The 26,268-nt window shown below is 45.5% G+C and overlaps 2 protein-coding genes across 3 annotated transcripts; both read left to right on the top strand.

Moving 5' to 3' along the window:
• The first annotated feature begins 78 nt into the window (after positions 1-78).
• RAB5B (RAB5B, member RAS oncogene family) lies at positions 79-19,565 on the top strand. 2 transcript variants are annotated; one of them, XM_044228885.1, is made up of 6 exons: positions 79-178; positions 13,806-14,068; positions 15,388-15,539; positions 15,803-15,925; positions 16,484-16,577; positions 16,905-19,565. In XM_044228885.1, the coding sequence occupies exons 2-6, from the start codon at positions 13,906-13,908 to the stop codon at positions 17,018-17,020; spliced, it is 648 nt and encodes a 215-aa protein (XP_044084820.1). In that variant the 5' UTR covers positions 79-178; positions 13,806-13,905; the 3' UTR covers positions 17,021-19,565. The 2 variants fall into 2 exon arrangements, with proteins under 2 accessions (XP_044084820.1, XP_044084822.1); XM_044228887.1 differs by lacking the exon at positions 79-178 and adding an exon at positions 13,153-13,172.
• A 1,821-nt stretch (positions 19,566-21,386) lies between these two features.
• Positions 21,387-25,713, top strand: SUOX (sulfite oxidase). Its single transcript, XM_044228884.1, has 4 exons — positions 21,387-21,596; positions 23,058-23,114; positions 23,385-23,562; positions 23,800-25,713. The coding sequence occupies exons 2-4, from the start codon at positions 23,068-23,070 to the stop codon at positions 25,207-25,209; spliced, it is 1,635 nt and encodes a 544-aa protein (XP_044084819.1). The 5' UTR covers positions 21,387-21,596; positions 23,058-23,067; the 3' UTR covers positions 25,210-25,713.
• Positions 25,714-26,268: the final 555 nt, after the last annotated feature.

The raw sequence follows: 26,268 nt of genomic DNA, 5'->3' as shown, positions 1-26,268 counted from the left end.
GATTGGCGGATTAGTGCACACATCGCCCACCCTTGATGGTAGGCGGGTAATCGTGCTATTGGCTGGGGCCCCCGCCCCAGGACGAGGAGGAGGAGGAGGGGCAGGAGGGTTTGGTTGAGCTGCAGCTGTTTGTCTGTTCGACACAGGCTTCGGCCCGACGGGGGAGACGGAGCCCCAGGTACCGGGCTGATGGAGCCCACAAGGGCAGGGGCGGAGGAGCCCGGGAGAGGAGAGCAGGCTGGCCTGAGAGCAGAGGCGGATCTGGGCCTCAGCAAGGGGTCAAAGTGGTCCACTGGAGAGGGCAGCAGGGAGCCGGGCCCCGGCAGGCCCAATGGGGGCGCTGAGGAGGGGGTCGGGCGGGCTGGGAGCCCAAAGTTGGTGAGGCCCAGGAGGCGGCCGGGCTGTGTTGGCGGGCCAGGGGCTGGCGCGGGAGGCCCCGGGCTGTGTGAAGGCAGGGGCAGGCCTCATTGAGTAGCGCTGAAGAGGGAGGAGCTGGGGGAAAGGGACGGGGCCACGAGTGAGGTAAGGCCATTTGCCAGGAGGTGAGGAAGGGTCAAATCTGACGCCCGGGCTGCGAGGGTAGCCGGGGCTGGGGTTCTCGAAATGTCTAATTAGAAGGGCCTGAGAAGGCTTCCTAGTTGGGTAAGGGGCATTCTCTAAAGGGAAAGTGACAATTATAAAAATAACTAGGGTGCCCCTGAGTTGAGCCGAGAGCGATTTGGGTTCATTGAGAACGGAGGCAAAAGAGGAAAACTTTACTAATCTAGAAGACTTGTTAGTTGGAGAAGTGGCAGCAGAGCCTGGTATCAGTTACGGGAGCTTCTGGGAATGCTCAAAGGTGGGCCAGAGGATCTGGGTCTTGGGGATCCACTCTTTTGTTCTTTTAGTATTGAGATGTGGTAACCTGAAGTTTTTGGGTACTCCCGGGGTAGCTAATGAAGACAAAAGTTTAAAAAAAATTTTTTTTTCTGTGGCTGTTGAATGTTCCAAACTCAGCCCCTGCACTTTCTTTCCCTTGGTTTATGGTGCAGTCTCTGTTTCTTGTTACCAGCCTCAGCTGGGTTTGGGTGCAGTCCTGTGAAAGAGCTAAGATGTTGGATTTGGGGGGTGTTTGTTTCTCACTTAATAATCTGGTCTATGGTGGATACTGTATCTCTGACCTAGAAGCAGGTAATCAGTGATTTTATTATCCACAATTGAAAGGGGATTAGAGATCCCCAGCCATGATGAGATCTTCTGAGGACAGTTGGGGAAACTTTTGTGGAACTTAGACTTGGGTATTTCCCAGGCAGGTAATGGTTAGGTGGAACCAAGCCTGGAAATGAGAGGTGATATCACTGAGGAAGGGATTTTAGGAAGAGTGAGAAATTCCATTCTAGAAAGTTGGCATCACCCCCTGTTCTTTGTGTACTTCTTCAGGAGCCCAGGTTTCTGTGCTGTTAGGAAGTTGAATCAAATGCCTCAACAGTAAGGCATTTGAGGAAGGGGGTGAGGAGAGAAAAAGAAGATGGATGACTAAGGCATAGGAGTCCCCCCTCTCCCATATATATATATATATTTTTTTTTAATTTAATTTAATTTTATTTTTTTTAAAGATTTTATTTATTTCACAGAGAGAAATCACAAGTAGATGGAGAGGCAGGCAGAGAGAGAGAGGGAAGCAGGCTCCCTGCTGAGCAGAGAGCCCGATGCGGGACTCGATCCCAGGACCCTGAGATCATGACCTGAGCCGAAGGCAGCGGCTTAACCCACTGAGCCACCCAGGCGCCCTTAATTTTATTTTTTTTATTTGAGAGAGAGAGAGAGATCACAAGAAGGCAGAGAGGCAGGCGGGAGTGGGGAGAGGCAGGCTCCCTGCCCCGCAGAGAGCCTGATGCGGGACTCGATCCCAGGACCCTGAGATCGTGACCTGGGCCGAAGGCAGAGGCTTAACCCACTGAGCCACCCAGGCGCCCCTCCCTCGTATATTTTTAATGGTCTGCTGACCTCTTTAGTCCCCCATAGATTGAAGCTTATTGGATTTTCCCTTATTATACTTCCTCCTTTTACCTTTTTATACAAACATGTTTTATAACTACATTTCTTCTTAATTACAAAGGTAATATGTACATATTTTTAAATATTCAGGCTGTACAGAAATGTAAAAAGTGTAAACCTTCCCACATATTCCTCCCTTATTACATCCAGAAAGGTCAAAGACTAGAGACAGATCAGACTAATCTCACTTTGCTTTAGGGGATATGCCACCAAAGGCAATTCTGTTTTCATGTTCTCACCAAACTCTGGTCTCTCATTCTTTCCAATTTTCCCTTCTGGAATGATGCTCTATTATTTATTGTGCTTCTTTCACTGCTCATTTGTCTTCCCTCTGTCAAAATCAACAAGTAGAGAGGTATATCTAGGTTATCCCTCACCTTCTTAAAACTTAACATGGAGTGTCTTCTGTCCCGACCTGTGCACTGGACATCCTAGGAAATGCCCAAATAGATGGCCAATACTTTTTCTCTTTTATGGGCAGGAAAGGAAGATTAGGTAAATCATTTGTTTGGGAGAATTATTGGATCTCTGCTAACGTGAGGAATTTGAGACCTCTATCTTCTGGTTCATGGTCCCTGCATGTTCAGATTATATCACTGACCTTTCATTAACCTAAAAGATGATGATGGTTCTCCTAAAGGGCCTCTGGTCTGTCTTTCTGTAGTGATGTGAGAAAACTCTCAAGTTTCTCTGGATTTGAAATTGTTTTCCTCTACACCTCAGTACAGTTGGGACATTTCATTCTGCCACCTTATTAATTGAATTTGTCCTTACTGGCTTTAGAAGCCTCTAGTTTGCCCAGCCTTTGTACAGTGCCCTCAGAAACTTTATGTACCTCAAGAAGTTTTTATTTTCCTTCTGCAAAGCAGTCCCAGAAAAAATTGTGTGTGTGTGTGTGTTAATCATCTCTATAGGTTTTGCCATTATTCTCTACATTCTTGTATACCTGTCCCTTTCTTATTTACTTTTTTTTTTTGCTTTTCCGCCTTCCTTTTTTTTTTTTTTTTTTTTTTAAGTAGGCTCCATGCCCAGCAGGGTTGAACTCAATGACCTGAGATCAAGACCTGAGCTGAGATCAAGAGTCAGATGCTTGGGCGCCTGGGTGGCTCAGTCGGTTAAGAGGCTGCCTTTGGCTCAGGTCATGATCCCAAGGTCCTGGGATGGAGTCCCGCATCGGGCTCCCTGCTCTTCGGAGAACGTGCTTCTCCCTCTCCCTCTGCCTGCCGCTCTGCCTACTTGTGCTCTCTATCTCTGTCAAAAAAAAAAAAAGATGCTTAACCCACTGAACCATCCAGGTGCCCCTCCACCTTCCTCTTAATCAAAGCCTGACTTCAAGAAACAGTCTTATGCAGATCTAGAGTTAAAAACTGTATTTGGAGAAGAGGCTTTCTCTCTTTCTTCAAGTCATACTTGACTACAAGTCAGACCTTGTAACTCTTAGTTTGCTCGGGAGTAAGGATTGCTTTTCTGTAGTTTGCTTGTTTGTATGCATTGATAGAAATTTGACTTCTAAGGAGACATAGGGTAGGAGAAGCAAGGGTATAGGCTGCTCCCTAATCTTAAAGCATTTCAGATTGGAAACCAAAGTGTTAGAGAATGAACTTAAAATAAGGAAATGCAACAGCCCTCTAGGAGGAAGAATAACTTAAAACCCTACACAATACACTACCACTTCCTAAGAGTGTTGTAGGAAAGATTTAGTCATTGAACAGTAACTGAGCTTAGTAAGGAGCCAACCAGGTGAACAAAGTGTGTGCAGATTTCTGGGCCAGATTGTGGCTGTGGTTTAGGGGCAGTGGGTACCTTTTCAGAATGTCCTCTAGCCCTCATAGTTTTGGGTTTTTTTAACTTGCGTTTCTCAGGCTCAGGAATTAATAGAGATAATGACCCAAAGTTTTTCAGCAATTTACATTAGCTGAAAACTCAGGGAACTTTGTTTTAAGCCACAGTTGCTTCAGTTTTAGGGTGGGAGGGCTGCATATGGGGTGTGATTAGGCCATCTGAGCATAGTAACGGGTGACAGGAAATGCAGTTAACCCATGTGAGTTGCAACAGTACTTTGTGGGCTGGGTCCCAAGAGGGCCCTGCATCCAAGGGAGATCACAAAGAGGCCAGGGAGAGAATTGGTTTTCTGAGGACTATTAAAAACATTCCCAAATGGAACTGAGTAAGAAACTATCCAGATGACACAGGGGAGGAATAGATGAAGGAGGGAAGTAGGACTGCTTTAGCCTTAATTTAGGGAACATTTAATGAACACCTGCTAGGGACCAGACATTGTGCTGTGCTCTGGAGAGTCAAAATGACATAGAAAAAATAGTTACACTTCTTGAGAAGTTCATAGTTCAGCATAACAGACACACACAATTAACTCATGTAATATAAGGACTGTGATAAAAGTATCATCTTAATACTGTAGGACCCTAGAGGAAGCAGTGATGAATTCTGCTGGGGTGATAGGGTAATTATGCAATTTTACAGAGAAGGTGACATTTGAGCTTGGCCTTAAAAGATAAATTAGGAGTTTACTAGGCAGACAAAGTAAGGAAGGGCATTCCTATCTTTTCTAGGTCAATAATAAAGAGCTTGTACTACCACGCTGATAAGAGATAAGCATGCTTTTTACCTCTTGGGGAAATATAAGGGAGAGAGTGGGTAGAAGTGGAAGGACTCTCTCATTTAAGACTGCAACTTATTAGTTAATCTTGAATCAACACAATAAAAGACCTGAGCCAAGTAGTAGAACTCTCAGTTCAAGATTTTAGTGTTTTGGGGTCTAAACAAAGTTGAGAGTTGAAGGTATTTACTGGCTTTTGTCCTGTCGTCCCTAATTGGTAAAGCTTTTAGATTAGTCCCAAGGTCCACAGACTCCTGTAAAAATTACCACTCCTTCCCTATTATCTTCCATTAAATTATTTCCATTTCAACTGTCCTGGCAGGGTTGGTCAAGACCTTCTAGAGAGGCATAGTGTGAGTTTTTCTGTTAGAAGAATATGGAACTGGATTCTGGTTCTCAGGGAAGGCCTACCTTGTTTTTAATCCCAAAAGAAGTACTTACCTAAACTGAATAGAGGCAGATACTAATCAGTCTCAACTCTTATTCCTGTCCTGGCATCCTCTCCAGAGCTCAGTTCAGAGTTAGCATCTCCTGCTTCCTTAAAAGGTATAGTGATACATTATTACTATCAAGAGTACATGACTAGGAGTACTTGCTAAAAGATTTAGCTGTCTGTATGATAACACCTGGCAAGTTGATTAATGTTTTTTAAAAGGTTTTATTTATTTATTCATGAGAGACAGAGAGAGGCAGAGGGAGAAGCAGGCTCCCAGAGGAGCTGGGAGTCCAAAGTGGAACTCATGACCTGAGCCAAAGGCAGGTGTTTAACCGACGGAGCCACCCAGTTGCCCCAAGTTGTTTAATATTATTTGTAATAGCTGTCTATGTGGTAATACTTGGCAAGTTGATTAATATTATGTGCTTCAGTTTCCTTACCTGTAAAATACAGAGACTGGACTAGATCTCTAGACTGCCTCTTATCTGGGAAACTGACCTTTATGGGGCTGACATTTGGGTGTGGGCTAGACTCCAGTGCCTATATATCTGGAAGTTAGTCTCTGTTAGTAGGTAATAGACTTCTAAAGTCTTCATAATGTGGTTGGCATAGAGACTCAAAGATGCCAAGTGGAAGGGGGCCTGAAGAATAGTTTTGCTCTAGCTGGGACCAGCAAGCTGAGAAACCTTTCCTGTTCATACTTTCCTGAGCTGCTTAGAGGTGCTGCCCATGATAAAGAACTTGCCCCTTCATCCTCCGCCTTGCCCCTCCCCGGTGGGCTAATGCCATTGTCAGCCCTCAATCAGGAGGATTCTCCCTTGTTAATGGTCATTTTTGTGGAAGTTAAATCTGATTTTTTTTTCTCTTACAAACTGAAAGCATTGAAGGGAAGAATAACTTCCTTGTCCTCCCCTTTTTTTTTTGCCTCAGGTTTGAAGGTAATCATCACACCAGTTGGCCAGGTGGCTGCGGTTTATTTTTTGTTTTTGAATGGATGCCTATTGTCAACTCTTAGCAAAAAAAAAAAAAAAAAATCACTAGAAATCATTTGATTTTTTTTTTTTTTTAAGATTTTCTTTATTTATTTGACAGAGAGAAAGTGAGAACAAATAGGGGGAACAGCAGGCAGAAGGAGAGAAAGAAGCAGGCAGGGAGCACGATGCGGGGCTCGATCCCAGGACCCTGGAATCGTGAACTGAGCCAAGGCAAACACTTAACAGCTGAGCCACCCAGGTGCCCCAAATCATTTGAATGTTATGTATATTTCACTTCTGTACCCCTGATCTTTTGAGAGCCTGGCCATTGCATAAAAAACATGATACCCTATATACACATTGGGATTAAAGATTAAGGCACAATGATGGGCAGCCTATCAATTACTGTGAACAGGGAAGGTAAGACATTATTGAGGTGACACATTGGGGTAGGAAGTAGTTTTTTCTAATAATTCCTTTTTTTTTTTTTTTTTAAAGATTTTATTTATTTATTTGACAGAGAGAAATCACAAGTAGGTGGAGAGGCAGGCAGAGAGAGAGAGAGAGAGAGAGGGAAGCAGGCCCCCTGCTGAGCAGAGAGCCCGATGCGGGACTCGATCCCAGGACCCTGAGATCATGACCTGAGCTGAAGGCAGCGGCTTAACCCACTGAGCCACCCAGGCACCCTTTTCTAATAATTCCTAATCTGTGACAACCCAAGGTTGCTTGGTAGCAAGAAAGTTTGCTGATTGTGTCTGGGCTCTGGCTTAATTTACTGTCTGGAGGGGGTGACGGATTTTGCAATGTGAATGTGTCTGTGATTATTTCCCATCTCCACATTTCCCGTACTCCCTCCCGTTTTCCTAGGCCTAGAGCCATGTGTCTGCCTATGAGAATTCAGTCCGTGCAAACTCCCATGTTTTCTTATTGTAAAGTAGGAACATTGAGGCTTAGTGTTCTGCCCCTTGGATCACATGCTTTGAAATGGGTGAAAATATGAGCAAATAATTGGGGGGCCTGGCTGGTTCAGTGGGTAGAGCATATGAGTCTCGATCTCGGGTTGTGCGCTCAAGGTCCACCTTGGATGTAGCGCTTACTTTAAAAAGGGGGGGGGCAGTGAGCGATTAAGTCAAAGAATCTAGTTAACTTTTCCTGTTGTGTCTTAGAATATGGCATATAGATGTCACCCAAAGGAAACTTGATCAGTTTATCATCTAGTTTTCTTCCCCTCTCTGGGATCATCTGTTTTCTAAAGTGTAGCATTATGATGGCCTATCTTTTGTTACGAAACCGTGTATAGGAAGTGCCACATAAATATGTTTTAAAAAATAATTCCTCAGGGCCCCTAGGTGGCTCAGTGGGTTAAGCCTCTGCCTTCAGCCTAGGTCATGATCTCAGGGTCTTGGGATCGAGCCTCCTGCTGAGCAGAGAGCCTGCTTCTCTCTCTCTCTCTCTCTGCCTCTCTGCCTACTTGTGATCTGTCAAATAAATAAATAAAATCTTTAAAAATAATAATAATAATTCCTCACAGATTCTGAGATACTCTAAGAGAAAAAAATTTCCTAAATGTACTCAGAACTTTGGAATTGAATTCAGTTCTTTTCTTTGCTACTTTTTCTTACTCACCTCCCTCCACAAAGATCCTTACAGATAAGGAAACAGAAAGGCAAAGGGGGTAAGGAGCCTAAGATCACAGTGGCATATAACCGGCAAAGCAGAGAATAAAACTCAACCTAGCTTGATTCCAAAGCCCTTCCCAACACCACACAGGACTGCCCCTGTCTAGTTTGGCTTCCCATTTTCATAATTGCGTCATAACTTTAGTAGCAGGGTTGGAGAATCCTCTGACCCCTGGAGAGCTATATATTCAGCCCTCAGCTTAATTTCATCTAGAAATGCTGTAGTAACCATAGGCTATACCCTACCCCAAAACTAGAATTTTTCCCACCCTTATTAACCCATCTTTCATTGTCAGGCCTCTCCAAAGCAGTGTTTTTTAGACTTTTTTTTTTATCATGACTCATAATAAAACATTTCATATCATAATTCAGTGTGTACATAAGGTGAAACATTTTCACAGAGTGATTCTTATTATTTGCAGTAGACTTGTTATTTTTTATTCTGTTTCTTCTTTGCTTTTTCCCCCAAATACGTTCCACCAAGTGATTTCAAGGTCACTGTTGGTTTACAGTTCACAGTTTGAGAATGAAAAGAGCTAAAGAACTGTGTGACTAGTGGTTAAGAACCTAATTAAGGGGTGCCTGAGTGGCTCAGTTAAGCTTCCCACTCTTGATTTCAGCTCAGGTTGTGATCTCGGCTTTGTAGGATCCGGCCTGTGTTGGGAGTCTGCTTGAGATTCTCTTTCTCTCTCCCTGCCCCTCCCCTGCTCCAGTGTGCGCACCCATGTGCTCTCTCTCTCAAATAAATAAATCTAAAGGAATAAATAAATAAAATAACCTATTTTTTTTTAAAGATTTTATTTATTTATTTGACAGAGGTCACAAGTAGGCAGAGAGGCAGGCGGAGAGAGGAGGAAGCAGGCTCCCTGCCAAGCAGAGAGCCTGATTTGGGGCTCGATCCTAGGACCCTGAGATCATGACCTGAGCTGAAGGCAGAGGCTTAACCCACTGAGCCACCCAGGCGCCCCTAAAATAACCTATTTAACTGATTCTTGCAGTACTGATTCCCAGAATTTAGGATTTTGTGGGCCAACTAATTTATTTTTTTGTTAAAGGTTATATTTAGGGTACCTGGGTGGCTCAGTCCCTTGAGTGTCTGCCTTTAGTTCAGGTTGTGATCTCGGGGTCCAGGGATCTGGTCCCACATTTTGAGAATGAAAGCTAAAGAACTTTAACTAGTGGTTAGGAACCTAATTAAGGGGGGGGCACCTTGGTGTCTCAGTTGGTTAAGCTTTCCACTCTTGATTTCAGCTCAGGCTATGATCTCAGCTTTGTAGAATCCAGCCTGTGTTGAGCTCCCCACTCAATGGGGAGTCTGCTTCTTCCTCTGCCCCTGCCCACTCTTGCTCATGCTCCCTCTCTCTCACAAATTTGAATAAATGAAATCTTTTTAAAAATAAAGATTTTATTCATTTATTTGAGAGATAGCGAGAGAGAGCAGGAGCAGTGGGGAGAGGGAGAAGCAGGCTTCCCACTCAATCCCAGAACCCCGGTAGCATGACTTGAGCTGAAGGCAGACACTTAACTGACTGAGCCACCCAAGTGCCCTAATCTTTTTTTTTTTTTTTTTTTAAGATTTTTTATTTATTTATTTGAAGGGGTGGGGAGAGGGAGGGAAAAAAAAAAAACGAGCCGGGGAGGGGCAAAGGGAGAAGCAGACTCCCTGCTGAGCAGGGAGCCAGACAGAGGCTCAGAACAAAAACCTTGGGACCACACAACCTGAGCCAAAGGCAGAGGTTTAACCAACTGAGTTACCCAGGTGCCCATGGACCAGCTAATTTAAATTTGAGAGTTTTTGCTTTCCCATAATATATGGGTATTTAGAAAGCTTACTGCTGCCTATCAACACCATTATTTTTTAAAGCATTAAAAATTATTTAGAGAGCTTTTAAATACATTTCCTAAAAAAAATTAAAAATGCGTATTTACTGTTTTTAAAAAAAATTGTTTAGGGGCATCTTAGGTGGCTCAGTTAAGGGACTGCCTTCAGCTCAGGTCATGATCCTGGAGTCCCAGAATCAAGTCCCACATTGGGCTCCCTGCTCAGCTGGGAATCTGCTGCTCCCTCTGACCACCTCCACCCCCCTCCCCACAACTGCCAACCCATGTTCTCTCTCTCCCTCTCTCAAATAAAATCTTAAAATAAATTAATAAATTAAATAAATAAAAATTGTGTAGAACGAAAAAAACTGAGTCCTTCACTTACTACCCTTCTCAGTCCCACTCTTCTTAGAAGTAACCACTGTTAACAGATGAGTATCCATACTGTTTTCTTTCTTTTTTTTTTTTTTTAGAGATTTTATTTATTTATTTGACAGACAGAGATCACAGGTAGGCAGAGAGGCAGGCAGAGAGAGAGAGAGAGAGAGAGAAGGAAGCAGGCTCCCTGCTGAGCAGAGATCCCGGGACCCTGGAATCATGACCTGAGCTGAAGGCAGAGGCTTTAACCCACTGAGCCACCCAGGCACCTCTCCATACTGTTTTTTGATTTTTTTTTTTTAAGATTTTATTTATTTATTTGACAGAGAGAAATCACAAGCAGGCAGAGAGACAGGCAGAGAGAGGGGGAAGCTCCCTGCTGAGCAAAGAGCCCGATGGCGGGGCTCAATCCCAGGACCCTGGGATCATGACCTGAGATGAAGGCAGAGGCTTTAACCCACTGAGCCACCCAGGCATCCCTCCATACTGTTTTCTATGCAGAATTTGGTTTTATAGAAATAGAAGCTAACAGGAGCTAACCATATGTTTTGTTCTACAATCTTTTTTTTTTTTTTAAAGATTTATTTATTTATTTGAGAGGGAGAGAATCTCAAGTAGGCTCCACACTGAGTTGGCAGCCCAACACAGGGCTCGATCCCACCACCCCAAGATCACCAACCCAGCCAAAATCAAGAGTCAGACACTTAACCAACTGAGCCATCCAGGTGCTGGTCTCTCTACATCTTTTTTTAAAAATAGGTCTCAGAGATTTTTCCATATAATATATATATTTCCCTTTGAGAATGAATACTAAGTAAGTAAGAAGTTAGGGATGCCTGGGTGGCTCAGTCTGTTAAGCATTGGTCTTCAGCTCAGGTCATAATCCCAGGGTCCTGAGATGGAATCCCACATCGGGCTCCTTGCCTAGCAGGGAGCCTGCTTCTCTACCTGCTGCTCCCCCTGCTTGTGCTGTCTCTCTGACAAATGAAATCTTTAAAAAAAAAAAAAAAAAGTAAGAAGTTAGAAATCTTATTATAAAGAATATTCTTTTAACTTAGATAAATTTAGGGGCATCTGGGTAACCAACTCTTGATCTCAACTTAGGTGTTGATCACAGTGTCCTGGGTTCAAAGCCCTGTGTTGGCTCCATGCTGGATGTGGAGCCTACTGAAAAATTTTTTTCTTGATTAAATTTAGTTTTTTATGAAAAATTTGCTGTATTTCTCTATTATCATTTCATCAGAAATCACTGAAAACTTCAGAAAATAGCCTGTGTATTTCTGGATTCTTGGGACTTACTGGCATGAGGTATATAAAATACCTAGTAGAATCAGAGTAATTTCTTACATTCCTCTGTCTTAAGTTTACTTTGGGACTTTTCTGAGGTCTTGCTTCTTTCTCATTCCCCAGTGTACTTCCTCTTTACACTTGTTTTTTCTCTACTTCTTATAAAGCCTGCCTTTTAGGAATATATTAGTTAAAATTAATATTGAGATATATTTTAGTATATTAAGTTGATCTTTTCTGTGAATCAGGGCCACTAACTAACAATATTTATTTTTTTTAACACTATGCTAAACACATCTTTTCCTTAATCTTTACTGCTACTCTATGAGGTAGGTATTTTTTCTGTTTTATAAAGGTGGAAGGCAAGGCTCTGAAATTTCTTGATGTCATTCATAATGATTAGTAGCTTAATATTCATTGAACTCTTGCCAAATACTTCAATTATTTCTATTATTTAAGTCTCACAACAGCCTTCTCAAGTGAGTGCTCATAAGGCTATTATCCTATTTTACAGATGCAATGAATGCACAAATAGATTTAGTAACTTGCCCAAAGCTTCACAGCTAGTAAGCAGAACCGTAAAATAAATCCAGGGAATTGGACTTCACAGTCTTTGTTCCTCTGCACTGGCTCCTGTATGATTTTTCTGTTTTCCTGTCTTTACTATCTTTCCTAGCTTTACTAGAATTGCAGATTGTTACTAGAATCAACCTTGGAGAAAGAAAAGATTAATTGGAACAAAGTATAACCCAAGCAAAGCTTAGATTTTAGACAGAGGTTTTGTATGCGCTGATCATGCTCACTCCTTTGATGTCATAGTTCCCTTCCCCTCAGAGTCAGAATGGTGAAATATATTCAGGTTCGGATGATTAGACTCTCAAAGTCTCAACCTCTCTCTGTCTCTTCCTCCACCACCAGCTTTCCAAGCCTCTTGAAAGGTAAAGGTAAAGAAGTTCAGTTTATTTTCATCAAATGTTTATTGCTTGAAAATTGATCCTTACGGGGCGTCTGGGTGGCTCAGACCTAACCTAACCTAACCTAACCTAACCCGTTGGTTAGGCATCTGAGTCTTGATTTTGGCTCCGGTTGTGATTTCAGGGTCCTGGGATCAAGCCCCATGTCCACCTCTGCACTCAGCGCAGAGTCTGCTTAAGATTCTCTCTCCCTTTCCCTCTGCTCATCCAAACCCTGCCCCCCCCCAAAAAAATAAATAATAAAAAAAAATTTTTTTTAAAAAGAAAGAAAAAACTTATCCCTATATCATCCTCTGGAGACTCCTGTGTGTGTTTAGAAGGTACACCCTCTTTCTTTGCCTCTAATACGGAGGGCTGCAGCTGTTAGGCCCATTTAATGTGGGGTTATCTAATCCCCAGGCACCAGGAAGACAGCTGCAAATTGAGAGTAGGTGAGGCCTACGGATTTTTCAATTTGATACATTCTCAGACTTGGAGAGGTGGCAGGAGCAAAGTGAAAGAGTTGGTGCTGAATGAGGTCTGTTGGATGTCTGTCTTCTGGCAAATGGACCCTGGTTAGAGTTTCAGAAATGTCAAGAGGATTATTGGATTGTATGAAGGATATGGAACCAGAAGGAACCCCTCTGCTCTTAGGGAGGGTGACTCATCCCACACCCCTAGAATAAATCTTTCATTTTGAAAGCTAGAAAAAAGATGGGAGCCGGGGGGAAGGCCAGTACCAGGATACTGGGGATCTAGGGTACATGGTGCATTTGGGGGGTGCCTGGGTAGCTCAGTTAAGCATCTCACTCTTGATTTCAGCACAGGTCATGACCTCAGGGTTGGGAGCTGGAGCCCTCCTTGGGCTCCATGCTGGGCTTGAAGCCTGCTTAAGATTTTCTCTCCTTCCTCCTCTGCCCCTCTCCCCCCTGAAAAAGGAAACAAGCAGTCTCAAAAGTTGATCGGTCTGCTGTTTTTTGAAGACCTGGGGTGAGCATCTAGCTCTTGGTTTTGGCTCAGTTCATGATCTCATGACAGGGGTCATGGGATCGACCCTTGTGTCCTGCTCCAGGTTCACTCCCTCCTCCCACTTGTGTTCTTTCTCTCTCAAATAAATAAATCTTTAAAAAAAAAAAAAAAATGAAGACCTGGTGGGGAATTAATGGGAAATAAATGTATTTCACACAGTTTTCAGTCTCTCCATATCAGCTCCCTTGGCAAATGAGAATTATGTTGTATGGCAAACTCCACTCCAATTCAGATGCAATTGTTTTGTTTTTTAAGATTTTATTTATTTATTTGAGAGAGAGAGAATCTGAGCAGGGAGCCTGCCACAGGGTCTGATCCCAGCACCCTGGTATTGTGACCTAAGCCGAAGATAGATGTTTAACCAAATGAGACACCCAGGCACCCCTAGGTGCAATTCTTATTTTATTGCTCCCCATTATTACCACTGAGTGTCAGCTGCCTGGGACCCTCTCAGTGGGATAACCTTTTAATGGTGGATGATTTTAATTGTTAAGTCCTCATAAGAGCAAAGAAATGAAGAGATTTATCTTTTTTCTAAAATTGATTGCAGCTGCAATGTCCTTGTGTTTAATTTTACCCACTTTTTTCTTGCAGGACTGTTGAAGCCTGAAGTCCCCTCCCCTTTCCCCTTCCCCCCTTTGCCGCTTTGTGGCATCCCCCTCCCTCCACCCTTTCCCATTCTCAGAATCTAGCCATGACTAGCAGAAGCACAGCCAGGCCCAATGGGCAGCCTCAGGCCAGCAAAATATGCCAGTTCAAATTGGTCCTGCTGGGTGAATCTGCAGTGGGGAAGTCTAGCCTGGTATTACGTTTTGTCAAAGGGCAGTTCCATGAGTACCAAGAAAGCACCATTGGAGGTGAGTACCTCAGGGAAAGAAGAGGGACAATGTTGAAGGGAGATGTAGGGACCCGACTATGGAGCTGGCCTTTTTAGCTGCTTGGAATGGAAATCCTTTATAAAACAGAAAAAAAAAACTGCCATAATGCCAAAAAGAAGGTGTATGTTTGCCCCTTGCTTCCTAGAAAAAAAATTAGAAAGGTTGATTGCACACCTAGAAAATCACTCATTTTTTAAATCTCAGTTTGTCGTCTTCCCATGTTTTTCTTAAGTCATTTGAAGTTCAGTTGAGTGTCACCTTGAGCAGGGTTGGTTTGGAACAGTGATTCATAATAACAAATGTGTATCAAAATCACTTGGAGAACATTTTCATCCTGACATGCTTGGGCCCTACTCTAGATCTACTGATTAGTATTGGAAATAGAGTGAGGTTGGTAGAGGTATAGACATGTGTGTTGGGAAAAGCTCCTTAGATGATTCTGATAAACATACCTGGTAAAAGAGAGGCTGGAACTAAATACAAAAGATATAAGGCATCTGCCTTTCCCATCTTTACTACCTTCTACCTTCTGCTACCCCCAAAATAGGGCCCTAGTTCAGTAAAAGATCTTTTATAAGAACTCCCATGTTAACTCCTTCCCCGCTTTTACTAGTCACCTTGGAAATGTGGTGTTCGTGGACCAGCAGAAGATTATATTAAAAAGTAACAGCCAAATAATATTGATAACTATGGGATCTGCCATCAGGCTTTATTTTTTTTTTTTTTTTTTAAGATTTATTTATTTATTTATTTGACAGAGAGAAATCACAAGTAGACAGAGAGGCAGGCAGAGAGAGAGAGAGGGAAGCAGGCTCCCTGCTGAGCAGAGAGTCCGATGCGGGACTCGATCCCAGGACCCTGAGATCATGACCTGAGCCGAAGGCAGCGGCTTAACCCACTGAGCCACCCAGGCGCCCCTGCCATCAGGCTTTAAAGTCTTCTAATTATTAATGTGACCTTTACCTGAAGCCTATTTTCTGTCATCATCTCTTATTCCTCTATTTTGGTTAGAAGTGAGATGACTGGTATTAAGTGTCAGTTCTTCTCTCTAATCTTCATAGTTTGTGTGTCCTCATTCCTTAGGCAGAGAAACTTCTGGCAGGAAGGTCTTAGCCGAAGGCAGTCTTAATCCTGGTTCTAGGACCTGTACACAAGGAGGGGAATGTAAAACCTTTTCCTTAGCTCAATGACCTGGGTGGTGACTGGTCTTAGAGAATGGAGATATTGTGAAGGGGGCTAGGATTTTCCCATTGATCCTCCAACTTACAACTTCTTCCCCTCCATTCTCTCATCCGTAGCGGCCTTCCTCACCCAGTCTGTTTGTCTAGATGACACAACAGTCAAGTTTGAGATCTGGGACACAGCTGGGCAGGAACGATACCATAGCTTGGCCCCCATGTACTACAGAGGTGCCCAAGCTGCCATTGTGGTTTATGACATTACTAATCAGGTAAGTGGGCTGAGAAGATTCTCCTGCTTTTATTTATAGGAATTAAATTAGGTGGGGAAGAGAAAACCAGGTCTTAGCAAAATAAAAATATAAATTGTACTTCCAAGTGCTGGTGAGACTGAGGTAATGAAGTATCAGACACACGTGGTTTCAGTGAAGGAAGGCTGTCTAGGAGAGGTGAGTTTTGAGACTGGGTTTTGAAGATGATGGGCCTGGATTGGCAGTCTTTCCGGCCAACCTTTCTCTTCCTCATGTTTTTCTAGGAAACCTTCGCCCGAGCGAAGACATGGGTAAAGGAACTACAGCGACAGGCCAGTCCTAGCATCGTTATTGCCCTGGCAGGGAACAAAGCTGACCTGGCCAATAAGCGCATGGTGGAGTATGAAGTAAGATGGCCTGGAGAATCCCTCTGTAACACGCTCCCTCTGTGCTTGGGACCTTTTTTCCATAAACCTGCCCTCTCTGAAAACCTCATCTGAGGACATTTATCATCTCATTTCCCAGTTCCACACCAAGTTAAATACAGCAACACTGTGACCCTAATGACAGCCAGGAGATTTTAGAGGAGACAGAAGAAAATTCCAGAGCAGAGGGGTAGGGAAGTACCAGGTATGGGGATACCAATGGGAAAATGGGAAAGAGGGAACAGTTGAATTTGAGGAAAGGGACTATTCAAGTGTCACAGCCTAAAAGCCCCCAACCAACTTACATTCTCCCTCATAATTAAGATTCCTGGCACCTGCTGGTTGGATTAAGCTGTCTAGACCACCAGTTATCCTTAAGGGAGTTATCACCAAAATATGGGTCCAGGGCCAGCTGGCTCAGAGGGGCAGTTAAAGTGAGGGAACCTAGGATATTGCCTAGCTCTGGTGCTACATGGGAGTGGAAAGGCAATACTTGTTCCTACCCTACATTCTGAGTACCAGTATACCCACCCCTTGCAGGAGGCCCAGGCATATGCAGATGACAACAGCTTATTGTTTATGGAGACTTCAGCCAAGACAGCTATGAACGTGAATGATCTCTTCCTGGCAATAGGTAAGGTCAGAACAACCTGGGGTCTTTGTCTTTCTCCCTTGCCTCTAGACAAGATCACTAACCCAAGTCATAAAGATGGAGGGGAGTGTCTCCTCTTGTGAAAACTTTAGGTATAGAGATATCTTAACTTTCCATTATGACCTCAATCCTTTGGCTGCAGCTTTAGCCACCCCCACCCCATCTTCCACATAGTTACAGGTGAACCTTACCCTCTTCAAAACATTCTTTTAATCTTCCATATTTCCCCCTTCCCCATCCCCCACCCATAGTCCTTTGGAGGGATGACTAAAATCGACCATACTTTTTTCCTTCTCTTTTTATCTCTAGCTAAGAAGTTGCCAAAGAGTGAACCCCAGAATCTGGGGGGTGCAGCAGGCCGAAGCCGGGGTGTGGATCTTCATGAACAGTCCCAGCAGAACAAGAGCCAGTGTTGTAGCAACTGAGGGGGTGGCTAGCAGCAAACAAGTATGGAGCTAGCACGAGAGCTAAGAAATAACCTCCATCCCCACCCCTCAGCACACAGCCCCTACGGTAACAGCACACTGAGCCCTGGCTCCCAAGGGCTGCCTCCTGACAGCTCCGTCATGGCACTTTTTAACGCTTCAGCAACCAACACCAGGCAGCTGTTGCCACTGGCCTCTTACCCCTACTCTGGGGCTTAGGGGTCAGATCCCCCAGGACTTACCTTCCAAAACAAACTTTCTTCACTTTGTATTATAGGTGCAAGACAGAGACCTACTTATCTTTCCTCCTCCTCCTCCTCATTTTTTCAGAAAACATTTTTTTGTCTTTGCCCTTTCCCCTTCTGCTTTTGGTCAGTCCCTGTTCTTGATCCCCTTTTCCTCCTCTCCCCAGGATGGAGAAGGTGATGAACCCAGGAACTGAGGAAGGAGATTTCCAGTTCAGTCACATTAAGGGCCCTGGGGGGGGAGAATAAGGCTCAGAGCAGGAGGGAGTAAGGAAACAGTTCCTTTTTTGGGAGAGGGGGGTTGGAGTTTCTCATATGAAAACACTGCAGTCTCCACGAGTTGGCCTTGTGGAGGGTGTTTATAGGTAGAGGTGAGAAATGGAAGGCAAGCTCTTGGGTACCGGATAGGAGTTGTGTTAGTTAGCTGGGCAGAGGTGGAGGAGGTGGAGATGTAGTGTCACCTGTGGCTCTGGAACTGTTCCAAGGCCTAACTACCCCCTCACCCAGCCTCTTAGGTAGCTCCTCCCCCATAGTGGGGGAGACTCTGGACCCCAGAGTCCTCCAAAGAATCTTCACTGGTTGCCTGCATCTTTGGCTCTGCTGTGATCTAATTAGAGGAGGGACCAGTTTCTGATACCCATCCTCTGATTTATACATATGCATTTCCCCCCACCCCCGGCCTTTAGATGGCCTCAGCCCCAGCCACTATATTCCCCTGCAGTTTGCACTTTAATTGGTGGTAGTTCAGTTGGGATACTTGTTTTATGGGGGTTTTGATTGATTTACCTGCCCTCTCACCTTTAAATTAAATGGAATCCAAGGTAGTATATATATGAGGTTTTGGGAGGGGCTGTAGAGAACAGGACCAGTGGCAGCTACTTAAGCCCGGTCTCCACTGCTTGCTTCCTCCAACTCTGATTCTTAACCTGTATTCTTGCCAACCTAGCTCTCGAGTATAGGTTTGCCTTTCCTGGGGAATTAACTGAGCAACTGGAGAGCGGTCTCAGGATAGCCTAGGCCATGGTATGGGAGTAAAGAGGGGTCAGGCAAGAGGGAGGAGTTTTCTGTCCTTTCCCAAGGTTCATGTTCAATGATCCACCCATTACCATGTCTTTTCTACTTCCCTGTAAATAGGTATGATCTTTATTCTCACTGTACAGTCTGTTCTGTCCTCCACCTCCTCTCAGGCCCTGTATCTTTTTCCCTTTGTTAGTATGTTTGGTTTAGTCCCTCCATCCTTATCCTTATACCCACCCCCAGCCAGTGGTTTAATCCACATACCACTAGGGGCTAATACCACAGAGGCCTACTTGTGGCCCCCTCATACTGTAACACCTGTTCCTGTGGATAGGGAACAACTGGCACTGAAGGTCCGTCACAGCTGTCTCACATCACCAGGGAACGTGGGTGGGTCCTTTCTAAATCTCTAGCCACTCCTCACATCCCTCATCAGGTATTTTAGGATGTCTTTGGGAAGTCATCAAGGCAAGAGAGAACTCTAAACTCCTTGTTCCAACCCAGAGTTTTGGGAAAATTGGGGGAAGTAAGATAGGAAAGGTCACAGTGACCTAAGATTGGAACCTTTCTACCCTTTGATTTGCAGACTGCCTTCTGTCCCAGAGCAGCTGAAAAATCCTTGGAGCTGAGACTCTGAAGGACCCAGCTTAGGTTCTTCCACTTAGGACTCATTTCCCTTCCTTTTCCAGGGGCAGCCTTAGTTCCCGTGGCCCTGAAACACACATACATTTTCCCTTTCCTTTCCCAGCACCTACCAGCCTCCCAAAGCACCCAGTGCGTCCTTATAAGTGGAAGAACTAGGATAGCTCTCTTAGATTCCTTAGAAATGAAGGTTTTTTGGGTTTTTTTGTTTGTTTGTGTGTTTCTCTCTGCATCTTTCCCCATGGAACAGGAGTAAAGTGTTTCATTGCCTTGGGGCTGGGAAACCATTTCTCCAGGCTTCTTCTCCCCTCCACAGCCCCCTATGGAACAGGATTGGCCTTAGCTTCTGGGCCTATCTGCTGCCTTCCTTCTATTTCCTACTAGCTCCTCTGCTTTCCTTTGAGCTCTCTTGGGCTTGGGGATCTTAGTTTTTTATTTCCCAGCTCTTCCTTTTTTTTTCTTCTGATCAGTTTTTTTGGCGGGTGGGGTATCCTTTTCTTTTCTTCTAAGAAAGCATTTGCCTTTTTCCCCTTTTCTTCCTCTCCCAACATAACAATCGTGGTAACAGAATGCGACTGCTGATATACCGATGTATTTAATGTAAGTAAAAAAGGAAAAAAAAAAAAGAAAAGAAAAATGTATTGGAGTGTTGCTGCTTTTTTTCTTTCTCTCTTTTTTTTCTTTGCTATTCTTTTTTTTTTTTTTTTGCTATTTGTCTGATACAAGAAATTTGGAAGAAAGGGCTTCCAGTGTTTTATCGAATCAGAAACGCACCCTCTTCTACATCTTGGTTATCTCCTTATTCCCTTTAATCTTTTCTTGAATAATGACATAGCCCAATTTGGAAAATATTCCCTTTATTGCTGTGAAACTCTATTCCCAGGTCACTAGAGACCTTATCAAATCCGACCTAGCTTATTTTTATAGGCTTCTTAATGGAATATATGTTAGTGGGGGAGGGAGAGATCTCTGGGCAGACAACTGATGAGACTGGAGGGAGAGGTCATATTTGTGAATCCTTTGAAGACTCAAAAGTTTATGTGCATTTCTACAGGGAAAGGGTGCATTGCCTTATTGGTATCACAGAGGGGTCCATGACCTAAAGAAGGTTAAAGAAATCATTAAATTTGCGTTTGTGATTGATCATGTGGCTTCTACCCCAACAGGAAAATTTCTCCTAGATCTGATCTTGTTTGCTACTGTACTTGAAGCCTTTCAGTCCTTCACAGTCTAATTGGGGGAGAAAGATTGGGTCTGGTTGCACGACAGGAAACAGGACTGGTGTCAAACAAAGCTGGCATTGCAGACCCATCTGACAACTTACCAGCTGTGGCCTTGATCAGGTTTCTTAGCTGCTCTCTGCCCCAGTTTCTTCTTCTGTAAAATGAAGAAAATTTGAGGTTTAAAGGTCAATTATGTTAAAGTACATGTAGGGCACACAAGGTGACCCTGCTATTAGGGAGAAGTCTTATCCTGTGGCTTCAGACAGTACCTAACTGATTTTTCTGTATCCTTGGGCTGAGCCTGTTTTTCAAGGCTGGTAGGATAAGTTGGGCATCACATCTCTCCAAAGATTTAATTGAACACAGCTGAGTTGGAAATCAATTTCCACAAACCTCTAGGCCAAAATCACCTTTTTCTCTGTCGAGTCCCCTTTCCCTCTGTCTCCTAGTACTCCCTCCAAGGTTCCTTGATTCCTGGCAAAAGCTCTAGTTCACTTTAGGAGAGCAGAAAGGGAGAGGAAATGATCTTCCAAAATTAAAGATGAAACCTTCACTTAAAGTAAGGTTGTAGGTCAACCTTCTGAACTCTAGGGGGCAGTGTGGGTACGTTTGCCCCAGGTTCACAGCCAGCCAAATAACTAAATTTTCAGTCCTGCACCAAACGATAAAGGGTAATTGCAAACGTCTTCTCAGTGCTCTCTACTCTGAGATTATGAGCGATTATAATCCTCCTACTTTGGAGTGTTAAAATGTTATTGCTCTCGTTATGACCAATGATTTTTTAATTGAGTTGACTAGAAAAAATGGCTATTTATATTGGTTCCATAATTGGGGACGAAAATCAAGTCCAAGGGATCTCAAAGTCTTTGAACCACTGTTTAGGTTTCATTTCTGCTTTTAATGTTGGATATAAGAGAACTGACTGCTTGACCTTGTTTTCACTAAAAGACAAACAAGGCTGTTGTAGTTGCAACACAGAGGTTTGTCAAAAACAGGGTAGAGGCGGAGCTCACAGCCGGGAGAAAGGCGGCTGGATTTCAAGGCCTCTTCAGTAAACGCACCTTGTGTCTCAGCTGTTAGGGGCAGGGCGGGGGCATCTCAAAACTTCCCACCTTCAGCCCAGCCTTTGGAATCCTCGACACCTTCCATTGCCCGGTTCCAGACCACAGCGAGGGTCCCATTCCATGTCTAGCGGGGATGGAAACAGAAAACAGCCAGTTTTAGCCGGGAGTCTTCGTGGCGCCCCGCCCGCCTCAGCCTCCAGGAGGCGGGCACAGCAGCTGGGAGGCGGCCCGCGGCCAGCCAATGGCTAGGGGACGAGCTGAGAGGCGAAAGTGGTCCTTCACTCCGGGCCAACGTCGTGGTGCTGGCCCCGCCCCTTTGCCCCCAGTCGTCTGGAGCCAGGCGGGTAAAGCAGCCGCCAAGTGGACCGAGAGGACGCCGAACCGGGTAAGGTGGTTGGGAGCTGAGAGGGGGAGGAGGTGGAGGAAGGCCTGGTAACGCAAGCAATGGCCGGGGTCCTGGGACCCGGGAATGCTCCGAGGCCAGTGGGTTTGAACAAAAACTACCGATACCGCCTCCGCTCCCGCTGCCCAGCTGCTCCTAGGGGCGCGGTTGTTGCTGCGAGACACTTGTGCCAGCAGCTGGGCAGTGGCATGGAACTGGGTGGTTGTGCTTTGGAGCTGGATATATCTTACTACCTAAAGTGCCCCTGGGAGTGAGGGGCCACCACCCGGACAAGGGGTGTGGCATCTGTTTTAGAGCAGAAGGTTGCTTCTCCCAAACCTGGGACACTGAGCTGACCGAGTTCACCTGTAAGACAGCCCTACTTGGACCACTCCAGCCTGGTTATTCTAAGTGGGCTGCTGGCATCGAGGGCAGGTGGGAGGGAAAGAGAGGATCCCATGGCCCAGGGGTAAAATGCAGACTCTGTTCCTGCCCCTGTCACCCTTGCAGTTTCCCTGTCTGCCTTCTTTAGCATTTCACTAGCAATTGGGACTTCTCTCACTCTTCCCTATTTTGGCATTCCTGGAGTCTGCGATCTATTCAGTACTCTGAGGAAGGAACTGCTACAAGGCAGAGTGGAAAAATTACTTCTCTAGCCCATCCCCTGACACCCTGGCCCTTAACTTCCCAGTTTGCTGAGTTCACAGGCACGACCTAGACAGGGCAAGGGTGGGGACTCTGGGCTGGGGTCCAGTTCCCAGCTGGATTCTATTGTCTTTTTCCCTAGGGTTGGTAGAGGAAAGGAGGGGACTGAAAGGTCTTCAAAGACAACGTTATTACCTGTTTGCTCCTCACAGCTACTCTGCTAGGTACCTCATGCCACAGACAAAGACAACAGTTTTTAGAGGCTTGGTATCTTGCCCAGGCAATGGGGCTGGTTAACAGCAGGTCTGGTTTCACAAACCCAAAACAGTTCCACTCCAGAATCTGAGCTCATTCGTCTCATTAGGCTACCACTACCTTTTTCACCTTTTTGTCCCTATCTAAGTTAATCTGCCCCTCAGTTGTCCTCTGCTGACTTTGGAAATAATAAACCAGAAAACTGGACTGTAGATATTTTGGCTTCTGTCCTTTAGGCCCTTGGCCTGGATCACTGTTCCCTGTAGTGGACAAAGTAGAGAATGGAGGATGGGAGATAGGTGATTCTAGAAGACCAGCCCCCTCTCTGTGGCCCCATTCCCATCCAGCCTGTCTCCACAGTCTCTCTGAAGTCCTTTAGGTTTTCTCTAAGGACCAATTTGGACAAACACACACACACACTTCCATCCTTTGGCCTCATTACCACGATAAAGTATCCTTATTTGCCCAGGGAGTTCCTTGCTTACCTTCTGTCTTCCTTCCACCCATTTCCTCAAGTTGCCCTAATATCATCCCCTTCTTGATCCTGGAATCTTTTTCCCACAGGTCTGCCACAATGCTGCTGCACAGGGCTGTGATCCCATGTCTCCGACAGGCCTGCAGGTAAGCCAACCGGTCCTAGAACTCGTGTCCTGGCCCTTATCTCTCACTCCCAGTATCTTTATGATGTTTAATCTACCAGATAAGATAGTTGTGGTGACTGCCAGGGAGGGAAGGGAAAGCCATAACTCACGCATTTGCCCCACCCATCCGTAGACGAACAATAGTCCCAACTGAAGGAACCAATGGCCAACCTGGTAAACCCCAGGTTTTCACTTTCTCTCCCATATGATCTGAACTGTGCTACTAAGAAGACATCTCTCTCTCTTCCAGGCTCCAATCAGTCCCCTCAAGGCTCTGCATTCGGGCCTGCTCTACAAATGATTCACTTCAGCCCCAGTGCCCCAGCCTTGCCTTCTCTGGTGCTAACTCCAGCACTAGGGGATGGAGAGTCATGGGGACTCTGCTAGGTCTCGGTGCAGTGTTGGCCTATCATGACCACCGGTGCAGGGTAAGTGGGGGAGGAAGGGACTTCACTGTCAAAGTAGAGGGGCCCTAGTAAGCTCCCCAGACAACCCAGTCTATTAACACAGAGCCCATGGTGATACTGTCTTCTGAAGACTAAAGATGGCGTCTACTACCTCTGTTTCACAGTGGCCATGACTTTATGGGTTGGGTCAGGGTGAGCCAGAGTGATTCCTTCTTACTACTTATGTTTCTTTGTGGCTTACCCCTACCCTGCCTGCAGGCTGCTGAGAAGTCACCACACATATATACCAGAGAGGAAGTGAAATCTCACAGCAGCCTTGAGACTAGGATCTGGGTAACTCTGGGCTGTGAGGTATTTGATGTTACAGAATTTGTGGATCTACACCCAGGGGGACCATCAAAGCTGATGCTAGCAGCAGGTGGTCCTTTAGAGCCTTTCTGGGCCCTCTACGCTGTTCATGACCAGGCCCATGTGCGTGAGATACTGGCTCAGTATAAAGTTGGGGAGCTGAGTTCTGAAGACAAAGCACCCTCCACCTTGAAGACCTCTGACCCTTACGCTGATGATCCTGTACGTCACCCAGCCCTGAAGGTCAATAGCCAACGCCCCTTTAATGCAGAGCCCCCCCCTGAACTGCTGACAGAAAACTATATCACACCTAACCCTATCTTCTTCACCCGGAACCATCTGCCTGTACCTAACCTGGAACCAGAAACCTATCGCCTGCATGTAGTAGGGCCACCTGGGTGTCAGTCACTGTCCCTATCCCTGGATGACTTGTACCAGTTCCCCAAGCACGAGGTCACTGTCACTCTTCAGTGCGCTGGAAACCGACGCTCTGAGATGACTCAGTTCAAAGAAGTAAAAGGTCTGGAGTGGAATGCAGGGGCCATTAGCACTGCACGCTGGGCTGGGGCACGCCTCTGTGATGTGTTAGCCAAGGCTGGTCACCAACTCCGTGAAACTGAGGCCCACGTCTGCTTTGAGGGACTGGACTCAGACCCCACAGGGACTGCGTACGGAGCATCCATCCCTCTGGCTCGGGCCATGGACCCTGAAGCTGAGGTCCTGCTGGCATATGAGATGAATGGGCAGCCCCTGCCTCGTGACCATGGCTTCCCTGTACGGGTGGTGGTTCCTGGTGTGGTGGGTGCCCGCCATGTCAAATGGCTGGGCAAAGTGAGCGTGGAACCAGAGGAAAGTTACAGTCACTGGCAGCGACGGGATTACAAAGGCTTCTCTCCGTCTGTGGACTGGGACACAGTAGATTTTGACTCCGCTCCATCTATTCAGGAACTTCCTGTCCAGTCAGCCATCACAGAGCCCAAGGATGGGGAGACCGTACAATCAGGGGAGGTGACTATCAAGGGCTATGCATGGAGTGGTGGTGGGAGGGCTATAGTCAGGGTGGATGTGTCTCTGGATGGGGGCCTAACCTGGCAAGTGGCTGAGCTGAATGGAGAGGAACAGCGTCCCCGGAAGGCCTGGGCCTGGAGGTTATGGCAGCTACAAGCGCCTGTGCCAGCTGGGAAAAAGGAATTGAACATTGTTTGTAAGGCTGTAGATGATAGCTACAATGTGCAGCCAGACTCGGTGGCCCCAATCTGGAACCTGCGAGGTGTGCTCAGCAATGCCTGGCACCGTGTCCACGTCCGTGTCACCCCGTGAAAAGGTGAAGTGGAATTACCTACTCCCAGAATCATTTTCTCAACCCCTTCCATAACCATCCTTTTCCCTCATTACCACAGAAAAACCTTTCCTTTCATCATCACTTCTTGGATCACAACCTTGTCCTATGCCTTCCTAAACCACACATAGATACATGCATTGCACATTTCCAAGCAGGCATCAGCTCTCCTTTGACACTATGTTACATAACTCCTATTGTGCCCCTTGTTGAGAGCTGTTGGGGCTAGAAGGGGGGGAAATTCTGTAAACAAGCACTCTTCCTACCCAACCTCCATTGCTAATGTATACCACCACTTTATTCTACTCCTCTTCTTGGGAGTTTTCAGAGAATGTGGATACATGTAAGAAAAGTGTATATTCAACTTTCTACTTTCTACTTTCCACTTTCTGGGTTGCCAGGGAGGCAATCCTGGTGAAATCCTACCCCTTTATAGTTCCACTTTTCTAAATACATCAATAAAGTGTTTTAAGTCTACAACTGAAGAAATGATTATGACTTGGGACTTCTTGAGGCTGGAGCGTCAGCATGTTGCAGGAGGGAGGTGCGCTGGTACTGGGATGTGTAGTGAGATAATTCAAAACAAGGGGGGGGGGAGGAGAGAAGGGAAGCTGGTGCAGGGACGTCAAGAAGTGCGACTTCCTTCTCTGTGGTCAGCCGGCATCTGTAGCGTTGTTTAGGTGACTTGACCTCAGAATACCTCCAAGAGAGTTTTTAAAAATTGACATTATTAAGCTCCTCCCCGCCCCTCCCCATTCCTACACTTGGAAGGAAAGGCAAAGAATGCTGAGGTTAAAAACAGTATTCTCTTAGTAGGGGCTAGGGCAAAATTTGGCACTAGGGGCAGATATGCCTGGGCACGAGGGGGGTGTCCAATGTGCGCCCAGTTGGCAAATCAGATGCAGATGAAGGGGCATGACCGCGCCTCTCCGACTTGAATCTTTCGGTGCTCGGCTACTCTCCCCTAGCTCTTCTCCCTTTTCCCCAGCAGTCTCCCCGGCTTAGGGACGCTCGGTGTTCGGCCACGCTGCCTGTCGCCT

Source organism: Neovison vison, chromosome 12 (genome assembly GCF_020171115.1).
Source record: "Neovison vison isolate M4711 chromosome 12, ASM_NN_V1, whole genome shotgun sequence".
Taxonomy (NCBI): Eukaryota; Metazoa; Chordata; class Mammalia; order Carnivora; family Mustelidae; genus Neogale; species Neogale vison.
This window is presented reverse-complemented; position numbering and strand designations above follow the sequence as displayed.